General features: G+C 39.2%; 1 protein-coding gene across 1 annotated transcript; it reads left to right on the forward strand.

Moving 5' to 3' along the window:
- Positions 1-47: 47 nt before the first annotated feature.
- On the forward strand, positions 48-17,268 carry fgf10a (fibroblast growth factor 10a). Its single transcript, XM_039687929.2, has 3 exons — positions 48-1,078; positions 13,041-13,144; positions 16,308-17,268. Exons 1-3 carry the CDS (start codon positions 772-774, stop codon positions 16,500-16,502), a joined length of 606 nt encoding a protein of 201 aa, XP_039543863.2. The 5' UTR covers positions 48-771; the 3' UTR covers positions 16,503-17,268.
- The last annotated feature ends 647 nt before the right edge of the window (positions 17,269-17,915 follow it).

Below are 17,915 nucleotides of genomic sequence, written 5' to 3' on the forward strand. Positions count from 1 at the left end.
CCCAGCCCAGATGGGAGGGAACGGGGTGGGAGGGGCAGTAAGAGAGAGGGAGACACTGAGAGTGGGTGAGGCAATTGGGAGAAACAGAGTGAGACAGATAGGAGAGGGGCGAGGAAAAATGCCCCTCGTCGCCTCTCATTCTGACGCACACATGCAAGCAAAACATGCACGCGCAGACGCGGATCTTCAAAGCTGACTGCTTTCACAGTCTCCCTATTAGCTAAAGAGATTACATCTGGGGCCCTGAACCAAATAAATAAGGTGAGAGGAGTGTCAGAGCTCAGTCTGCTCCACCTCAGGATCCTCTCAGCACTTCAGTGGTGAGCAGAAAGGAAACACACTCTAAATAAGAGGGACATTGAGAGAGCTGGACACAGCAGGGATTACACTTTTTTTCCTACTGTGGATTCCTCTCGTTTCATCAAGAACAGATTCGCTGGCCTGTTGCATTCGGGTCGTTCTGCCGTTCTTCTCCAGAACATTTTCGTTGTCTCTCGCTGTCCTTGTTTTCCCCCGTCAGACAGGGGTTCTTCAGTGGATTGTATGTGGGAGAGCAGGAGGAGGTGAAGCAGTTCCCCACAGAGGTGTTTTGAGTTATGGATGTTGACACATTCCTTCTGGACACGAGGGCAACCGGATCCAGCCTGAGCAGCACAAGCAGACGCAACCGTTTCACGGGGCTGCACCTCCTGGTATCACCCTTTCTCCCGTCCAGCTCTTCAGCATGTACCTTTCTGTGAGGCTCTTCCCAGTCTTCCGAGCTCCAAAACAATGTGCAAATGGAAAGTGACTAAGGGTGCCTCAGCCTGGTTCCGTCTCTCCTGCCTTTCCCTGCCGCTGCTGCTCCTGCTCCTGTGTTCGGCTTTGCCTGTGGCCTGCCATGACTCCCACAGGGCCGTACGCGCCCCGAGGGGCGCCAACTCCTCGTCGTCTGCCGTGGTGGGGCGGCATGTGCGCAGTTACAACCACCTCATGGGGGATGTGCACAGGAGGAAACTCTTCTCCTACCAGAAGTTCTTTCTCAGGATCGATAAGAACGGAAAAGTCAATGGCACCAAAAGCAAGGATGATCCGTACAGTGAGTAATGACAACTTTCCTCCTCTTTCTTTTCACATGTGGGTCCCATAGAGGAAATGGCACTGCTTATTTCCTGCCTCCTTTGATTTCGGAGTCAAACATCCAGCACATAATATAAACCTGACTTGATGTTGGTGGGCGCGAGCTGCTGTGCGCGAAGCTGGGCTTCGCATGCGTTGCTAAGAGGTAGTCAGCCCTAATGTCGGTCCTTAGGTTTCAGTGCCCAAATTCACAACCAGTTTTCTGGAACCAATTTGAAAATACCAGGGTAGCCTTTTTTTTTCTGTAAAATATGCAGAACATCACGCAGTACATCAGTTACCTTTATTAGTGCTCCAGTAACTCCCTTGTTGCTTCAATAAATGCCTTTTTATCTTTTTATTAAGTTAACGCTCATGTCAGGTGGTTTTATACTATTTTCTGTGTTAAACGTGTCATCACGTACAGTCATAAATCATCTTTAAATAATCAGAAGGATTTCAACTTTATTTCACTGTTTGTGGCATGTCCAGACACCCGGCAAGGAGCTCGAAGCACCTGGCCACCACACTTCGAAAACTCCCTCTGCACGTTTTTGTTAGTAGGTTGCGCACACATTGCCACTAATAAAAAAAAAAGCTTTGACATATGGGTCCCATGTGCGTGCTGCTTAGCTTTTTTAGACAGGGGTGTGCTGGAACTCCGCAAGACATGGCTGTGGGTATTTCAATTAGCCGAAATGCCTCCTAAATGTGTTGCACAGAAAGTCTCTAAATAAATCCAAGCCCAAGCTTGAAGAGTTTTGGAAAGCTTTCAACTACCATCAAAGAGTTTGTCCAGAAAGCTGGACAGTGTTAGATGTTCAGTGTTGTTGAACATTCACATGATTATCTTTTTGAACATAATTATAATTATATGATATGATTAACAGCTATTTATTTAAATTATATATTTTATTAATACCGATGGCAGTGATCTCTGTACAAACATTTCTACCACTCGCCTACCACATGTGAAAATTGCACTGTCCTCGTTAGCTCCCACAGCGACCCTTAGGCATGAAACATACTGGTAATAATGTTCCGGCCAGATGCACTGGTCAGGATTCACATCTCGTTTCAGTGCTGATATATCTGAAGTGAGGATATGGCCTGGAATGCCTAGCGGGAGGCATGCAAAGGGGAACCACTTGTTGGTGAATGGATCATTTCTCCAAAACAGATTGGACCTCTTACATCCCTCTGCTTTCCCTGCGTTTTTTTTTTTTGCAAACGCTATAATTGAATTTGAAGGGCCTCTGGTGCCCACAAGGTAGCAGCAGTGCTCCCCGTGTCCCTCGCTTTAAAACAGCGGCGCAGTGCAATGTTAGTGTGCGGCGTTTACAACAGGCGTGTTTGCTTGATTTATTCTGTAATCAGAGACCATTGTTGTTGCCGCAAATGCCCGTAAAACGGGCAGAAATGAGTGGCTTGCTATGTTATGTATCATCATGCACTTGAAACATCAAAACATCCTCAAATGATTTTACTCCAGTTGGAGCCACTGGCATTTTAAAAGGAACCAGTCCCTTTGCGGTGTAATATTTCCCTCAAGTTAACAAAAAGAATATTCCCATGAACGGCACGGCATGTTATTGTATATAGTCTGACGTCATGTCGTCGACAATAATCTTTGTGTTTGATGGCCCGGTGTTTGAATAGAGCTAAATTTTACGAAGAGGGAAAAGCCTGTGCACAATATATCTGTGCATGTCAAACCCGTTTTAAAAGTATAGATTTTATACTTCAACATTCAATGTTTATGAAAAGCACACTTTGCATTCTGTTGAAAGCAATAGTCAAATGAACTGAAGGTCAGTATTTTTTTCTGCTTGAGCATACAGTAAGAGTTACAGAATGTAAGATGTTTACCAAATTCTGCAGTTTTAATGCGACATTAATAGAATCTATTTACCAGCAATGCACATATAAAATGTCACATCTTGATGTGAAATTTACATTTACACCACCATAAACACTCGCAGTAAATCAAAAGCCCGTATTTTATGAGAGGGACAATATTTGTTTTGCATATTTGATGTGGAAAAATATTTGCAGAGAGCCTAAGTATGATAGATTGTTACATTTCCCAGATTCAAACTCCCAGTCAGAGAGTCTCTTTGTCCATGTTTGAGGTTCTCAAGTCCAGCCTTCTTTAGTTTTCAAGTCCACAAAAGACCTGTCTATGTGCAGCTTGAAATCCTATCCCACCCATATTGTTTGATTTTCTTTCAGAATCCATCAGCTCAGTATCACTTTTGTCACATTGTGTCTCCCCCAAGACATTTTTTGGAAATGGCACCCCGTGCTGGAACTAGGAGCTGTCCTCGGTGTATTGAGCCTAACAACAAGCTCACTGTGACGCAAAAGCTCTCACAAGGACCGGCCTGGGTTGAATCTTTCTTTTCCTGTTTTGATCTTGTTTGCCCTCTCTTTTCTCCGCGCAATTGTTTTGTGTTTATCACACGCTGCTCGTGCTAAAGAAAACGTCAGAATCGACACGAGTGCTAAACCTCTGTACGGCGGCATTGGCATGGCCGGAGGAAATTGTTAATGAGGATCATTAGGCCTTGACAGCTTTGATTGAGGGGATGTGTTCGATCGGAGTTCAACTACTGGTTGAATCTTAAGGTCTAAAGTGCAGGGGTCTTTCCAATCATCGTGTCAGCTCTTGGGCAGCAGATCAAACAAGGGTCAGGCCAGTGGTCATTATATGTCTCACTTCATTTGGGGGCAGTTTAATCCAATAGGGCTCAATCAAGAGTACAGATTATTGCCGGTCTAATGAGGCGTTTCCAGGCCAAACTCCATTAGCTTTGCTCAGAGTGGTACTCTTGTTTTTCTTCATGATTGAACATTTATATAAATTGCTAGTTTTAATTCAGGTGTTAAGGTTCAGTCACGTGCATACAAAGCGGCTGAACAACAAACCTCTTACTGGATTAAATAGCTTGTTTGCTAAATGGTAGTTAACGCTCATAACCTGTCTTTCCGCCTACGTTCAATCAGTTTACCTCATGTAAAAGCTGTTTTGTCATTTTAATGAGAGAGAAAGATGAATAAGCGTATTCTGCCAAGTGTTTCTCAGAAACTAGAGTGCAGGGACACTGGCCCGCTGGGTAGTGTTGCACTGCATTGTTTTTATGACTTCAGAGGGCCTCTCGCTGAGGCTGGTGGGATGTTAAATGCTTCATCAGGAACAGTAACAAGATAACTGCATGCTAGTTGATGCTAGTTAACTCTTTCCCTGTCATTTGACAGAGTTTTCCATAATTAATGAGATAACTCTTCCCTGCCATTGACTGAATTTTCTAGTTTTCCGGATTTACACCATTATATAGTGGGTGGGGGTGGGGGGTGTTAAGTGTAATGGAATAGAGAAACTCTGGATCAAAACACAGACAGAAAAAGAAGAAGAAACAAGCGATAAAAGCATTGTTTATGCACGTTGGTGCTGGAAGAGAGGCGTACGCGTTTTTTTTAGGCTGCGTTCGTGTTTTTTTTGTGTGTGTGCAAAGTTTGTTTTCTCTGTATCATATATTGACTCTGTATCACTGACTGTGAAAAAACATGAACTATTGTAATAGTTATGATATCATCATCAACTTTTAACTATAAATGTCCAAACAATAAAAAAAGCTTGTAATTAAGACTGTAACATTGACTTACCTGTCGAGAAGAGAGCAGGCAACTTCAGCGTCTCTTTTGAAATCTTTCTCCTGCATTAGCTATATCCACCTGGAAAAAGCTATCCCGACATTAACTCGTGTTTTTTGTAATCTGCGGTCACGTTTCCTTTTACGATCTATTTCAACGCATTCTCAACCCAAGGCATCATATACAGACGTTTTGCCAAAGCGTAGACATCCAATGCACATGGCACCCTTTAGCATCAATATAACGCGCACAGAGTACGGGTAGGTTTAGGTCTGGGGTAGGGTTAGGTTTAGACCACTAGGAGGCGCCTCCTGCCCCATATATATCTGTGTCTCATATTGACGCTAAAGGGTGCCATGTGTGTTGGATGTCTACGCTTTGGCAAAAGCGTCGTATATGACGCCTTGGGATAAGAACAGGCTGTCTATTTTGGACATTTCTGGCGACGAGGATTTGCAATGCAGCCTTTTAAACTTGCCGGGGCAGTGACAAGCACCTCTCACAGCTCTGCTCCGTTATGTCATGCTGGCTCTGAACGGAAACGAGTTGTGGAAACACATTGGCCTAGTACTTTTTGTCCCTCTCTGCTATTATTTTATTTTATTTTTTCAAGATGGCGGAACTACATGGAAGCCTCCGTGGACCTACCTCTCCCATGTATATAAATATAATAAATTCTTCGTTTATGAGGATAAGTCAGATAATTGGCAGAGGTATTTGTACACCATTGAGGACATATTTATGAATACAAATATTGATTTTAAAAATACATTAAAAAGTACACATTGCCCCTAATATACACATAATGTAAATAACTGTGATTTGGTCATACTGCTCAACAACTCCAAAAAAGCATGTTGCAAACAAAACATTTCGACACAATGACTAATGTTGCAGCCTTACTAGTTAGTGATCATTTTCATATGAAATCTGTATGGCTGTATGTTTACCATAACATTGGTATACTCAGTCAGCTCCTGATAGCTCAAATGTAGACTCAATTGTGAAAATGAACATATACAATGTGTAAATTTAAATTACATGTTGCCAGCCCTGGCCACATGGATGGCACTCTTCAGAAGTGTGTACAGTATGTGCTCTCTGTGGTTAAAGTGCCCGTTTATAGCTCCCGTGGGAAATCCCAACCACACAAGTAATAAAAGTGACTTATGAGGATTGAGCTGATGTGCAAAAGGTTAGTACCAGTGTTTCATTCTCTTTGACCTTGATGTCCTCATATGCTTTCCCCTTTCTGATTCATAAATAAGAGAGCTGTTTTATAAGACATCTCTACACGATCCATGTCCCTCGGAAAGAATCCAACTTGCTGATAACTTTGACATGTTTCCTTATAAGTTGTCTACTGTTTCTTCCATCTACTGTATACTAATGTCAAAAATTTGGAGTCAGTAAGATTTTTTTATTTCTTTAGAAAAAAGAAAATATTAAGCAACCCAACAGTTTTCAACATTGATGGAAATGTTTCTTGAGCACCGATTCAGCATATTACAGTATTACAGTAGAATGATTTCTGAAGGATCATGTGACACAAAGACTAATTATGATGTTGGAAATTTAACTTCGCCATCACAGGAATAAATTACTGTACTTTTTAAACTATATTACAATAGAAAACAGTTATTTTAAATGAAAATATCATTTTTTTACTGTATTTTTTTACCATGATATTGAAAATTTATGTGCCAGCACGATTTGTATTGTATAGTTTTATCATGTAAACTTAAGTAAAAAGTAAATGATGAGTCCATTAAATCCGCAGCACATGTGTAAATTCTGTAGTAGCAGCTCAACATCTTCATCTAGTTAATGCATCCCATTTTTCCCATGCTGAAAGTTCAACCTGGAGGAGTGGAAGACCAGATGTATGCCTAACCTCTGACCCCATTACCTAAAGCAGAGTGCCATTTGTGCCAAGGGGTGTGCTGGGGAGAAACACCACTGTATCTTTTCTGCTATATGGTCTGATTTGATTGCCGATTGCTTTTTTTTTTTTTCTGACCGAGACAACAATTTTTGACTTTCAGGAAACAATCACTGTACAGTACGACTGATCATTGAGCACTGATCATTTTATGATGACAGGGAGTCTTGATAACTGAGATATCTACTGTACAAATACCCATTGTTTTTATCGAGTCTTCTGCTAGGAAAGGGAACAGGACTTTGCAATGTCTTTCAGTGTCCTATTAATCTGCTAAGTGTTTGACATGCTACAATACTGGACAAATGTATAGCTGAGAGCAGGGTGAAGTTTTCTTCAAACAGATCTTCTCACAAGCTCCGAGGGGAATTCCTAAGCGATGTGTGCTTGAACAGATGGTGGTAGTTGGGGCATCAAGTGAGACCAGGGACAGTGTGAGCAGAGATGCATCTGGCTTGTCAAAAACGTGAGCAGAAAGTTTGAGTGGCTTTGGTCTCCATTAAGATGGGTGTCTGCCAGGAGGAGGTTGGAATCTGTTTGCAGCCACAGAAGGTCGTCTGAGTGTTTTGTTATCTTATGAGTGTGTTTGGGGATGGTGCATGCATGGTTTCATGTGCTTGTGAGCGCGCAAAGTGTTTCAGTGCTTTCATTGCCCTGGCAATGCAAACATTGAACAGATTTGTCTGTCGTCAAAAATTGGTTGAGCAGTTTACATGGTGGTTAACAAATGCCTGGAGAGTTAGTCAAACAAAAACACGATACTTAATATAGTCTGATCGCCTGAAATATGTGTTGTTTTAAACGGATTGTTCACTCAAAATATATGCCATATGCACACAATATATCACTTATTTCAGTAATGATAATGAAAGTGAATGAGGCAAAAGGGACAAAAAAAGTCATAAAATCATAAACAAACATACAAATAAATATTCTGAATCAGATCTTTTCAATGAATCAGTTGATCCAGTTCACAAAATGGGTCTGAATCACAAATCAGACTGGTTATCAAGTTTGATGCTTGATTTAATTAAACAAACAAACACATTTTGGACTAAATATATATTAATAATAAATATATTATTATTATTAATTCGAATACATATCATTTATCTCAGTTTAATTCCAGTCCTCTCAAATAAATCTTAAAACAACCCATTATGGGGCACTGAGTATATGAATCCTATACGCAAATGGAAGAGAGAACGAAGAATTGTACTAATTTTCTGACTTTCTTTTTATGTACTGTTTCAATGAGTCACTTATTAGCAGATTTATAGCAGAACTACTGTTTTATGTAACATAAAATAACTTCACATTACTATTTCTTGTGTATTAAGCTCAGACCAAGACTTGTTCCTGGGAAACAATGTTATCATAGTCAAATACACATCATCCGTATTTGGATCACACATCAAGTCACAGGCCAGTGGCAAGTCATGTTTTCCTTTAGGCCAAACACGCACTACAAGACTGAAATTTCCCTGTGCACATTAAAGATTCAAAGGTTCTTCTACGCACTGTCACAGATTTTCAATTACACGTCTAAACCAAAATACAACTGTGGACTTCCTTTTGCCTTCAGTCTTGTTGTGTGTGCTTGGCTTAGCAGGCCATTATTTTTCAGCACAAGATATAGATCAAGAGCCCTAAAGAGAGATATTTAGAGGCAGATGTGCCATGGTGTTATGTGCTATGAGTTCTCGGAAGCTACAGTAACTGCTGGATGAGAGGGAGAACAGATTGTCAATAGCATTGCTTGACCCTCTATTAGCAAGTTTCAGTAGGAAAAATAGCAACTGAAGCCTGTTTATGAGGTGCTGAAAAAATGAAGGAAAAAAATCATCAATCATCAGAAAAAGATTTTAAGCTCTCAAAAAGTTGTGTTATTCTGAGTCTGTCTGCGGAGTCCACATATGCTTTCTGTAAACTATCCTGTGCACTGCAGAAAGGCTCATTTGACAACAAATGAAAATCCAGATATCCAAGGTTCACCATGACAGAGAATGCAAAGACATGACCGAGAACATCAGTTTATCGTCGTCTGATCTGATGCTTGGCTATTAGCATGAAAGATGTTCAACTTCTCCATACAATCCGGCACACGTGACAAAATCCAACATATCTTATGGAAATTCGTAATTATTTTATGTTTTTGTGAATTAACCTCTAAACTCATTCATACGTGTTTGTACGATCTGCTTATGCCCCAGGGTCCGGTTTGTTTAGGGGTGGGTTGAGGAGTTGACCTTCATGCTTCCTTTAAGAAAAAAAAAAAGGTCTGTTTTTGTACGATTCACACAATGCAAATGAATACAAAATCGCCACCTTGTAACATAGTTACGTTTTCCCGTAAGATCAGGTTGTAAAATCTTCAAAAGGTCTGCATACAAACATATTCAGAGTCCCACTGTATTTCAGCAGAACCAGGAGAGTAGGATAATGAGACCGGCCCCCCACACCCGGCGTCCACTGATCTCCCCGAGTCCAGATCAAAGGTGCAAGTCACTGTCATCAGAAGCCAATGACGGGTCAGCTGCAAAGATGCCTTTTAATAGGGACCCTTTTTCCTTTACGGTCTGTAGAAGGGGGGTTAATTGAAAAGACGTGCTGGTCAGAGGCGTGGCAGTCCAAGGTTCCCAGGACAATTAAGCACCCTGGTGTAATATATAACTTGACTTATACGGACTTTGCACCGGTCTGGAGAGCTGACAAGCAGTCCCAAGTGCAAGTATGATTCTTATTTTGACGTCTGGAAACGATCCAATCTGGACGCTGCCAGGGAAAGGTCCGTCTGCCTGATAAAAATTGTTGTTTTCAAACATGTTTGAAGTGGATGAGGGTCTCTTTCACTCCCTCGCAAGCATTGGTAGTGATGCAGGTTGCACGAGGCTACAAATATGAGGCTGCAGGGTTTTTGTAATTACCACAAGATGCGATAACCTGAGTTCTGTCACTCTGCCAAGAAAACACTGAACGCTGTTAAGCTGGAAGGGGGCGCCCACCTACAGAGCCTGGGGCAGAAGCCAAGTCTACTGAGGGAAGATCACGCTAGGCTACGGGTGGGACTCTCTGGACCACCGTTGGGCCACGGGCAGTGTAATGTCACAGACACATGGCAGGGTATGGGTGGGGTGAGGTGGGGCCGGGCTTGTTAAAACGCTAAGGCTTTTAAGTCTTTGTAATCTGAGCCCTAATGGGGAGTAAAACAAGAATACTTGGAGGATTAGGTTGCACCACGAAAGAAAATTCTCGCACATTTTTTTAAGAGAATGTCTTGGCTAGCGCTTTGAATAATGCAGGCGGTGAAATCGTGTTTGTCAGAATACCGGAGCACCATGATATAGATGTAACAAAACATTGGGTCTGCCAGGAAAACTGTTTAATAGTAATCACGCTCTTATGAGTCAAGGCATTGCTGTCTGTAGAGCAGCGGCTCTCAAACTGTGCTGTGTGAGGGATTCCAAGTGGCTGGCGAGTTTTCTGGCTAGAGTCAAATATATATATATTACAATTGACCAAAAAAAACACCTAAATGAATTATTACATTAGTAAAAAAAAAACTTTAGTAAAGGGCTTCTGCTACTTTTATAATGTAACTGATAGTTATCAGTTATAGGCTATTTTAAACACGAAGGACGATTTGTATTCCATTTAAAACCGTAGGTAATTGTGTTTAAGTAGTTTGAAGTTTCCAACAGACTTGGGGTGTTAGGTGGTCTGCCGTAATGTTAAAGTGCTCCACCATCTGATTAAGTTTGAGAACCTGCTGTAGAGATTTGCTAAGTTTTAACTCTTACATGACTGCGCAGACGCTCTTTAATGAGCCAAATAAAACTGTAACCGACTTGTTGCACGCACAGCTGTTGTTCTTGGTAATGACTTAAAAATGTTGATTAGATAATATGCGCTTGCGAGCTTACTGCGCTTCAGACACTTCAGGCCTTAAAACGTTTCTCTGTACTTTTAGGTCAAATCTCACATTAAATAAGTGGTACTTGGCAGAAATCTGAAATGAAAGAGAGGCAGATCTTAAATGTTTATGGTGGGGAAGAAGAAAGCATGCAGCGAGACCTGTTGCTTAGATGCCTCAGAGATGTTTTGGTTTCATAAATCCAGCCCTTTGTTGCTGACCTGCATTTCAGCTTCAATGCAGACTGGGGAAACACTCTTGGAACGCGTGATATATATAAAAAAAAAATCAGCATGTTTTGGTTTGACAAACCACATCAAATAGCCGAAAGCAAACAGGTGCTTTCTGCCAGAAGATTCAGGCTTTATTTTGACATTGAAAGCTTTAAAGAGCAGACATGTAGACATGGCATGTTGTTTGCGCTCATGACATCACTCACACTGTGTCTGCATGTATACACATAAATGTATGTGTGTAGAATAGATTGGGATATCTCGTCAAAATGTATGCGCTTGTTTCTTTTTGGCCAGCTGTTCCATTGCTTTTGTCCGCTCTGTTGCTCTTTGATCATGGATTATTCCCCCTTAATCCTACCAAGTCTGATCCCATCTCTGAGCCCCCTCCTTTTATTCCGTGGCTCTTGTTAATGAACCTGGGGCGAGGGAGGAGAGAGGATAGGAGACGAGGTCTCCTTACATCTTCTCTTGGTGACTGCAACCTGAGCCCATGTGGAGGAACTGCCTTCAGATCCACTTAATCCTCCTGTTGTAGAAGCGTTTGCGTCCCTGATCCACAGGTGTGGGTTCAATCCCTCTGCGTCACAAAACTCAGGGGGTTTTACATAGTTCTGAAACATGCCATATTTTGACTTTTTGCTGCAATAGATCAGCTGACTGACGTATAAAGCAACCGACCATGTTTTTCCTTTTTTTTTCAGGTTTAGGCAAGTTTATTTTACACTAAACCCTGAATTAAAATAACTAACAATTGTTTGGTTAACTTAAATACAACTGAAATAAAATATCAATTTTAGATAAAAAAGCTTATGGAAATAAAATAAGTTGAAGTTGAAAACTATAGCGCTATAGATATATATTTATGGCGGCCGATATCGATATATCGTGATATATTGATGCTAAAACTATATATTGTCCGGCCCTAATTTTTATACTGTACAGACTATATATTATATTCCCTAACCGCAACTGATGATAACAGGATCTCATGAGTATTTGTATGTACAATATCTTTTCTATCATGCGTACATGTATTTACATTTACATTTGCATATACATTACATACTGACACAATGGTGTATATACACATATGGTCATTGGTCACACTTTAGATTATGGTCCAATTCTCAATATTAACTGACTATTAACTATGACTTTTATGACTGTAAACTCCTAATTACTGCTTATGAATAGTTAGTAAGGTAGTTGTTAAATGTAGGTATTGAGTAGGATTAGGGAATATGGTCATGCAGAATAAGGCATTAATATGTGCTTAATTGTTAACTAGTAATTGTAAACATTTTAAGGAATAATACACTTAATACTAAAGCAATTAATGTCCAATAAAGGGTGGTTTAAAGCACTTAATGACATTTTCAGATTTCCCATGACCTAATCTTAAGTGAGAACTATTTACGGTTAATAGATTGTTAACAAATCATTAAAAAACATATAATTAGTTAATGTGATATTACATATGAGCTAAGTAAACAATAATAATTGTGTTAATTACAGTGACAATGAATGAGGAACTCACTATTTGCAAATAGCCTATTAACAATGGAGAAACAAAATATAAACTGTACACTAACTATAAATATACAGTACTTTATTACAAAGTAAACTGAACTGCTCATGTCCGTCAAAGGCCAGAAGCTGCAGGCAAAAGCTTTTAACAACATTCACAAAAACATAGCATCATATAGCTCTGTTTGCTACTAGGACATGCTTTGGTCTTGGACTAATCCCATCTAAAGCATGATGGCTTTATGGGCTTACATAATTGCCTTTTAAAAAGCAAAACCATAATGATTACCACAACTTGGATCCCTAATAGCTGCAAAGCTTTGCCAGTGTGCCTTTCAGCTCTGAAGACAAGAACAACAAAGTAGCAAAAATATGACTTTTCAGCTTTTGAAGATAAGTACTCCTATTTGCCTGGGAAGATGGAGAATTTTTTTATTCTAACATTGGGTTATGAGGTGGATTGTTTAAGAAGGTATTTTCTGCAATGCCTTTATCTACAGTATTTACAGTGTTCTATCAAAGCACAAATGTGCCTCATTTCTATGTTATTGTGCAATTACATGTTTCAAACAATATGCTCCATAAGTATGCTCATAATTCCAAAACTCTAAAAACTGCAATTCTTTCATGTGGACATTATGTAAATGATATGTTTATGTTTGTTTTGTAGGTTCACTCGAAATCAAGTCTGTGGATGTGGGCATCGTTGCCATCAAGGGGATTCAAAGCAATTACTACCTTGCAATTAACAAGAAAGGGGTGGTCTACGGGGCGGTGAGCATCATTTTCTCTTCATTTCTCTTTTAATTATAGTTAATGACTGGACTCCACAACAAATAATGATAACGTCTCACGATCCCGTCCAAACCGAAGTCGTCCTTCTTATCGGGAATTTTTAAACAACATTCAGAATTTCTAAACTATTTATAGAAATTCAGCTCTTTACAAGCTTCCAGAAAGATCCGTCAGCCCTCGGGTCCCTCTCAGAGGCTTTGATGTCAGAGAGCCTGCTCTATTTCTCATGTCTCGGGGCACTTAAAAAGCCTGGGGTTGTTTTAAAGGACAGTTCCACTCCATTGCCTGTAAATAATCCCCTGGCAAAAGTCGGCTTGAGCAAAAGAGTTCTGTTATCTTTGAAAAAGTAAGCTGAGATGGCCCTCTTCCTTACACTGTAGTCTCTCCTCCAATACTGCTCCATGCATGCGCTCTCCTCCATTCACAATCCAGCCATACAATCCCCAGCTCCCTCTTTGTTCCGAGTTCGGCCTTTCATTCATCCGCTCTCGTGAATGGCAAATGTTACCTGAAACAGGGAAAAATAGTTTTCCCAAAAGTGAAATCAACTGAGAGGAAGGGGAAAGTCCTAAAATGTAATCGCCTACACCTCAGGACTGTTGTCCTCACTGCGGAAGTATCAATCAATATAGTGACGTACGCCACCACTTATTCTATTTAAAGGGTTAATTCACCCAGTCATTAATTACTCACCCCCATGCTGTACCAACCCCGTTAGACCTTCGTTCATCTTCGGAACACAAATGAAGATATTTTTGATTAACTTTGAGAGGTTGATCACTGCTCGGCGCTTTTGAGCCACTTTAGTCACATGGAATATTTAAACATTTTCGGTAACACTTTAGAATACGGTTCCTTCGTTAATGAATAACTACACAAGAACTAATGAGTAACACAATATTAACAATCTAGTAACTATTATTAACTAACAAGAAACTCTGATTAACGAACTAGTAAGTAATAGCGCACAGACGAAAGTGGTAGTTCACTATTAAGTAATCAATAACTACTATTTTTTAATACTTCCCAGAGAACTACTGAAAAATTATTAATAATCTAGTAACTACTATTAACTAAAATAAACTCTTATTAACAAATTAGTAAGTAATAGCTCACAGATGAAAGTGTTACTAGATACTTCTGTGGGAATTACTAATTATTTGGATTCGTATTATAAAGTGAAGATCATTGGAACTAACTAGTAATTCCTCATGTGTTACTACATGATCTAGTCATGATTTGTGCAAATTTTTGAGATTTTTGGTGAACTTTAGTAACTTTTAGAAAATGTCTTTAGTAACACTTGAGTAATTACTAGTTATTTCCAATGATCTTCACTTTATAATACGAATCCAAATAATTAGTAATTCCCACAGAAGTATCTATTAACACTTTCATCTGTGAGCTATTACTTACTAATTCAATAATAAGAATTTCTTTTAGTTAATAGTAGTTACTAGATTGTTAATAAACTTTTTCAGTAGTTCTCTGGGAAGTATTAAAAAAATAGTAGTTATTGATTACTTAATAGTGAACTACCACTTTCGTCTGTGCGCTATTACTTACTAGTTCGTTAATCAGTTTCTTGTTAGTTAATAATAGTTACTAGATTGTTAATATTGTGTTACTCATTAGTTCTTGTGTAGTTATTCATTAACGAAGGAACCGTATTCTAAAGTGTTACCACATTTTCTTCATTGACTTTCTGGGTCGTCAAGTTTCAATCCCTTATGTAGCAGTGATCCACCTCTCAAAGTTAATCAAAAATATCTTCATTTGTGTTCCGAAGATGAACGAAGGTCTTACGGGGTTGGTACAGCGCGGGGGTGAGTAATTAATGACTTCATTTTCATTTTTGGGTGAACTAACCCTTTAAGATCAGAAAAAGGAGGGTAAAATGGGCAATGGAAATAATCCTCATGATGATGCTACCATGAGTAAAGGTCAAATTGGTGGTGGACACAGGTCATCTTATGACACATTTTCATTCTGAAACAAGTAATAAAAATTGTTTCAGAAAAAGTATTACAAATATGTTGAATATTACTATGTACAGGCTAATAACTTTAATATGTCAATTTTATATTGATAATAATATAATGATAATTTTGTCTATAATAGAACACGTTAAATAAAATACATATATATTTATATTTTGAAAGCAGTTGCAGAAATATTGGTGATTTTTTGATGAGCGAATGTGAACATGGTGGCGGATACAGGATCTTATTAGAAAACTTCAATATTAAAATAAAATATAAAATAATTTTAAAAAAAGTATAAAACCATTCTTGATCATAATATGTAAGGGTTTAGCATTTTAATGCATCAATATTGTATATTATATTATATTATTACATAGCTCTGTGGAATACTTGATTCTGATTGGTCAATTGCGCCATCAAAACGGAAAACACAAGCTCATCCGGGTGAATAAAGTCAGCAGCGCTATATGCTTCCTAGGAAAGTTTTTTTCTTCATGGAAATTTTGCATTTGTTAATTAAAAGTTTGTGTACAGTTATTTAATTATGCCATCCAGTCGTCAACTCGCTCTCTCTTGCTTCATACAAACGCAGCTGCTGGCATTTTTCGACTATTGTTTTGTACACTGTTGGATTATACGATTACAAACAGGTACGATTTTAAAACAGTTTCATCTTAAATTAATATATCTTATGTCCATAATTATTTATGTGGCGAAATGTAGCCTAATAAGTGGTATGACTGTATTACCGTATCTCTTAGATGTCCTTCTAGTTTGAACTTGCCGCACTAGCAACTGCTCTCTCCGCGGAAGACCTAATAAAATATTTCAAGTCAATATTTTGGGCTGTCTAATTATTTACTTATGTGGCAAGAAGCCGTGTAATAAGCGGGATAATGCACATCCAGCCGGTTGCTCGGAATAAACCCCCAACATTGTGAGGAAGATGCCAACGCAAAGCGGATAACAACCGGCTGGATGTACATTATCCCTTACATAATACATGATATACAATTTTTATTTGAATATTTTTTTCAAACAGTGGGACAATAATATTTATATCAAATTATTACATTTTAAATAACTCAACAAATTGAAAACATAGCACATGACCAAAGATAATATCTAGAACTCACTCACAGATCTTCTTCTTTCAGAGGGATTTTGGCGTTGACTGCAAGCTGATAGAGCGGATCGAGGAGAACAGGTACAACACCTACGCCTCGGCAGAGTGGAGGAACAAGAAGAAGCCCATGTTCGTGGGCTTGAGCGCCAACGGGAGGCCGATGAGAGCCAAAAAGACCCGGAGAAAAAACACAGCCACACACTTTCTCCCCATTCCTATCGTGTAGCTACAACCCCACCAAAGGGAACATTTAACTGCACTGAGGAAAGACTTGGAATTTTTCGACAGTATAAAAGGGAACCGTTTGGAGAAAAGGGCACTATGTAAAGGAACTAAGAGAACACCTTTTCACTGAGTCAGACTGTTATCGCATATTTTTTTTAAGTTATTGGCACCAGAGAACATGTGGGACATTTTTTTATGCCAAACCCTTTTCTAGCAAAGGAAAGGTTGGACCAAAACCGAAGGAGAGGAATCGAACATTGCAACCTCCCAGAATTAACTGAAGAGACCTTTCACAGAGTGTATTGCTTGTGTGTATTTGTGTGTGTGACCTTTGGATGCAGTTATTTATGCTGTACTAACTCATACGAAACACTCTAACAGACTCTCAAACTCTGTGACTCAGTGGACTGAAAGTTATGCAAACACTTACTGGAAGCACTTGCTCAAGGTGCAAGACTGAGAGGCCGAGACGGAGACCCCGCTTCCTACCATCCGAATTTAGTCAAGCTAGCACCATAGCGTAAAGAACTCTTAATATTATTAACATGCGAAAGCCACTGTATTTGATATCTCCATTCTTTACCTGACTGCTTTGGAATAAATTATTTATTTTATGTAATATTTAAAGAAAAACAAAGACAAAAAAACATGGAATGGACATTTTTTTATCATTTATGCTCCTCTTTTAAAAAGCTATTCTATCGGTTACACATGAATAAATAAATATATTTCTCTTTACCAAGCAGAAGTCGCGTCCATGATGCTGAGAAAAGCTCATTTTCTTCTTTTATTCACTTTTAAGATGTGAAATGTATCTGTAAAACAAACTGAATTTGCTGCACTTTCAGGTTAATTTTTTTTTTATTATTCCCCAAAACACTATTGTTTCCCAAAAGAAATAAAAAGATCTCAGTGATAACTATGAGCTCATCTCCAAAAGCATTCAAGAACACATACTGTCTTGGCCACTGCCACACTTACTGTCCTAGTATCAGTCATGGAAGGTATGTTGAGTCCACTTGAGCCCAAACAGTCCGACTTGAAAACATTCGTACTTGCTCATATATTTCAGCTGTTTACGAAAACCACATAAATCTATACACACCCTTAATGCCCTTTTGCCTCATTTTCAACTTTAAGCACAACTTTCAATCATCAAACTGTGCTCTATTAGCCTGCTCACTTCAAAAGAGTCAATGCGAAGGGCATGTGGCGTGTATGTAAATATTGGCAGTAGTTTGTGGGCTGATTCTGATTATCTCTTCTGTAGGCCTAAAGCTTTCTCTCCCTCTCAAACCTTAGGAGCAGTTCCAGCAATTATAAGTTAAAACGTTGGGTTTTTCTTGCACCTTTTATCATATCCCCCTCTTGCGTCTTTGAGTTCACTTGGGAACAGTGACGTTGACTCATGGAC

The sequence above is a fragment of the Pimephales promelas genome, chromosome 19, assembly GCF_988280905.1.
Source record: "Pimephales promelas chromosome 19, fPimPro1.hap1.1, whole genome shotgun sequence".
NCBI lineage: Eukaryota > Metazoa > Chordata > Actinopteri > Cypriniformes > Leuciscidae > Pimephales > Pimephales promelas.

Excerpts from the sequence above, each read along its gene's own strand:
- fgf10a (XM_039687929.2), top strand. The coding sequence starts at position 772 with ATGTGCAAATGGAAAGTGACTAAGGGTGCCTCAGCCTGGTTCCGTCTC. Across the intron at positions 1,079-13,040 it reads AAGCAAGGATGATCCGTACA|GTTCACTCGAAATCAAGTCT; the intron begins GTGAGTAATGAC and ends TTTGTTTTGTAG. Across the intron at positions 13,145-16,307 it reads AAGGGGTGGTCTACGGGGCG|AGGGATTTTGGCGTTGACTG; the intron begins GTGAGCATCATT and ends TTCTTCTTTCAG.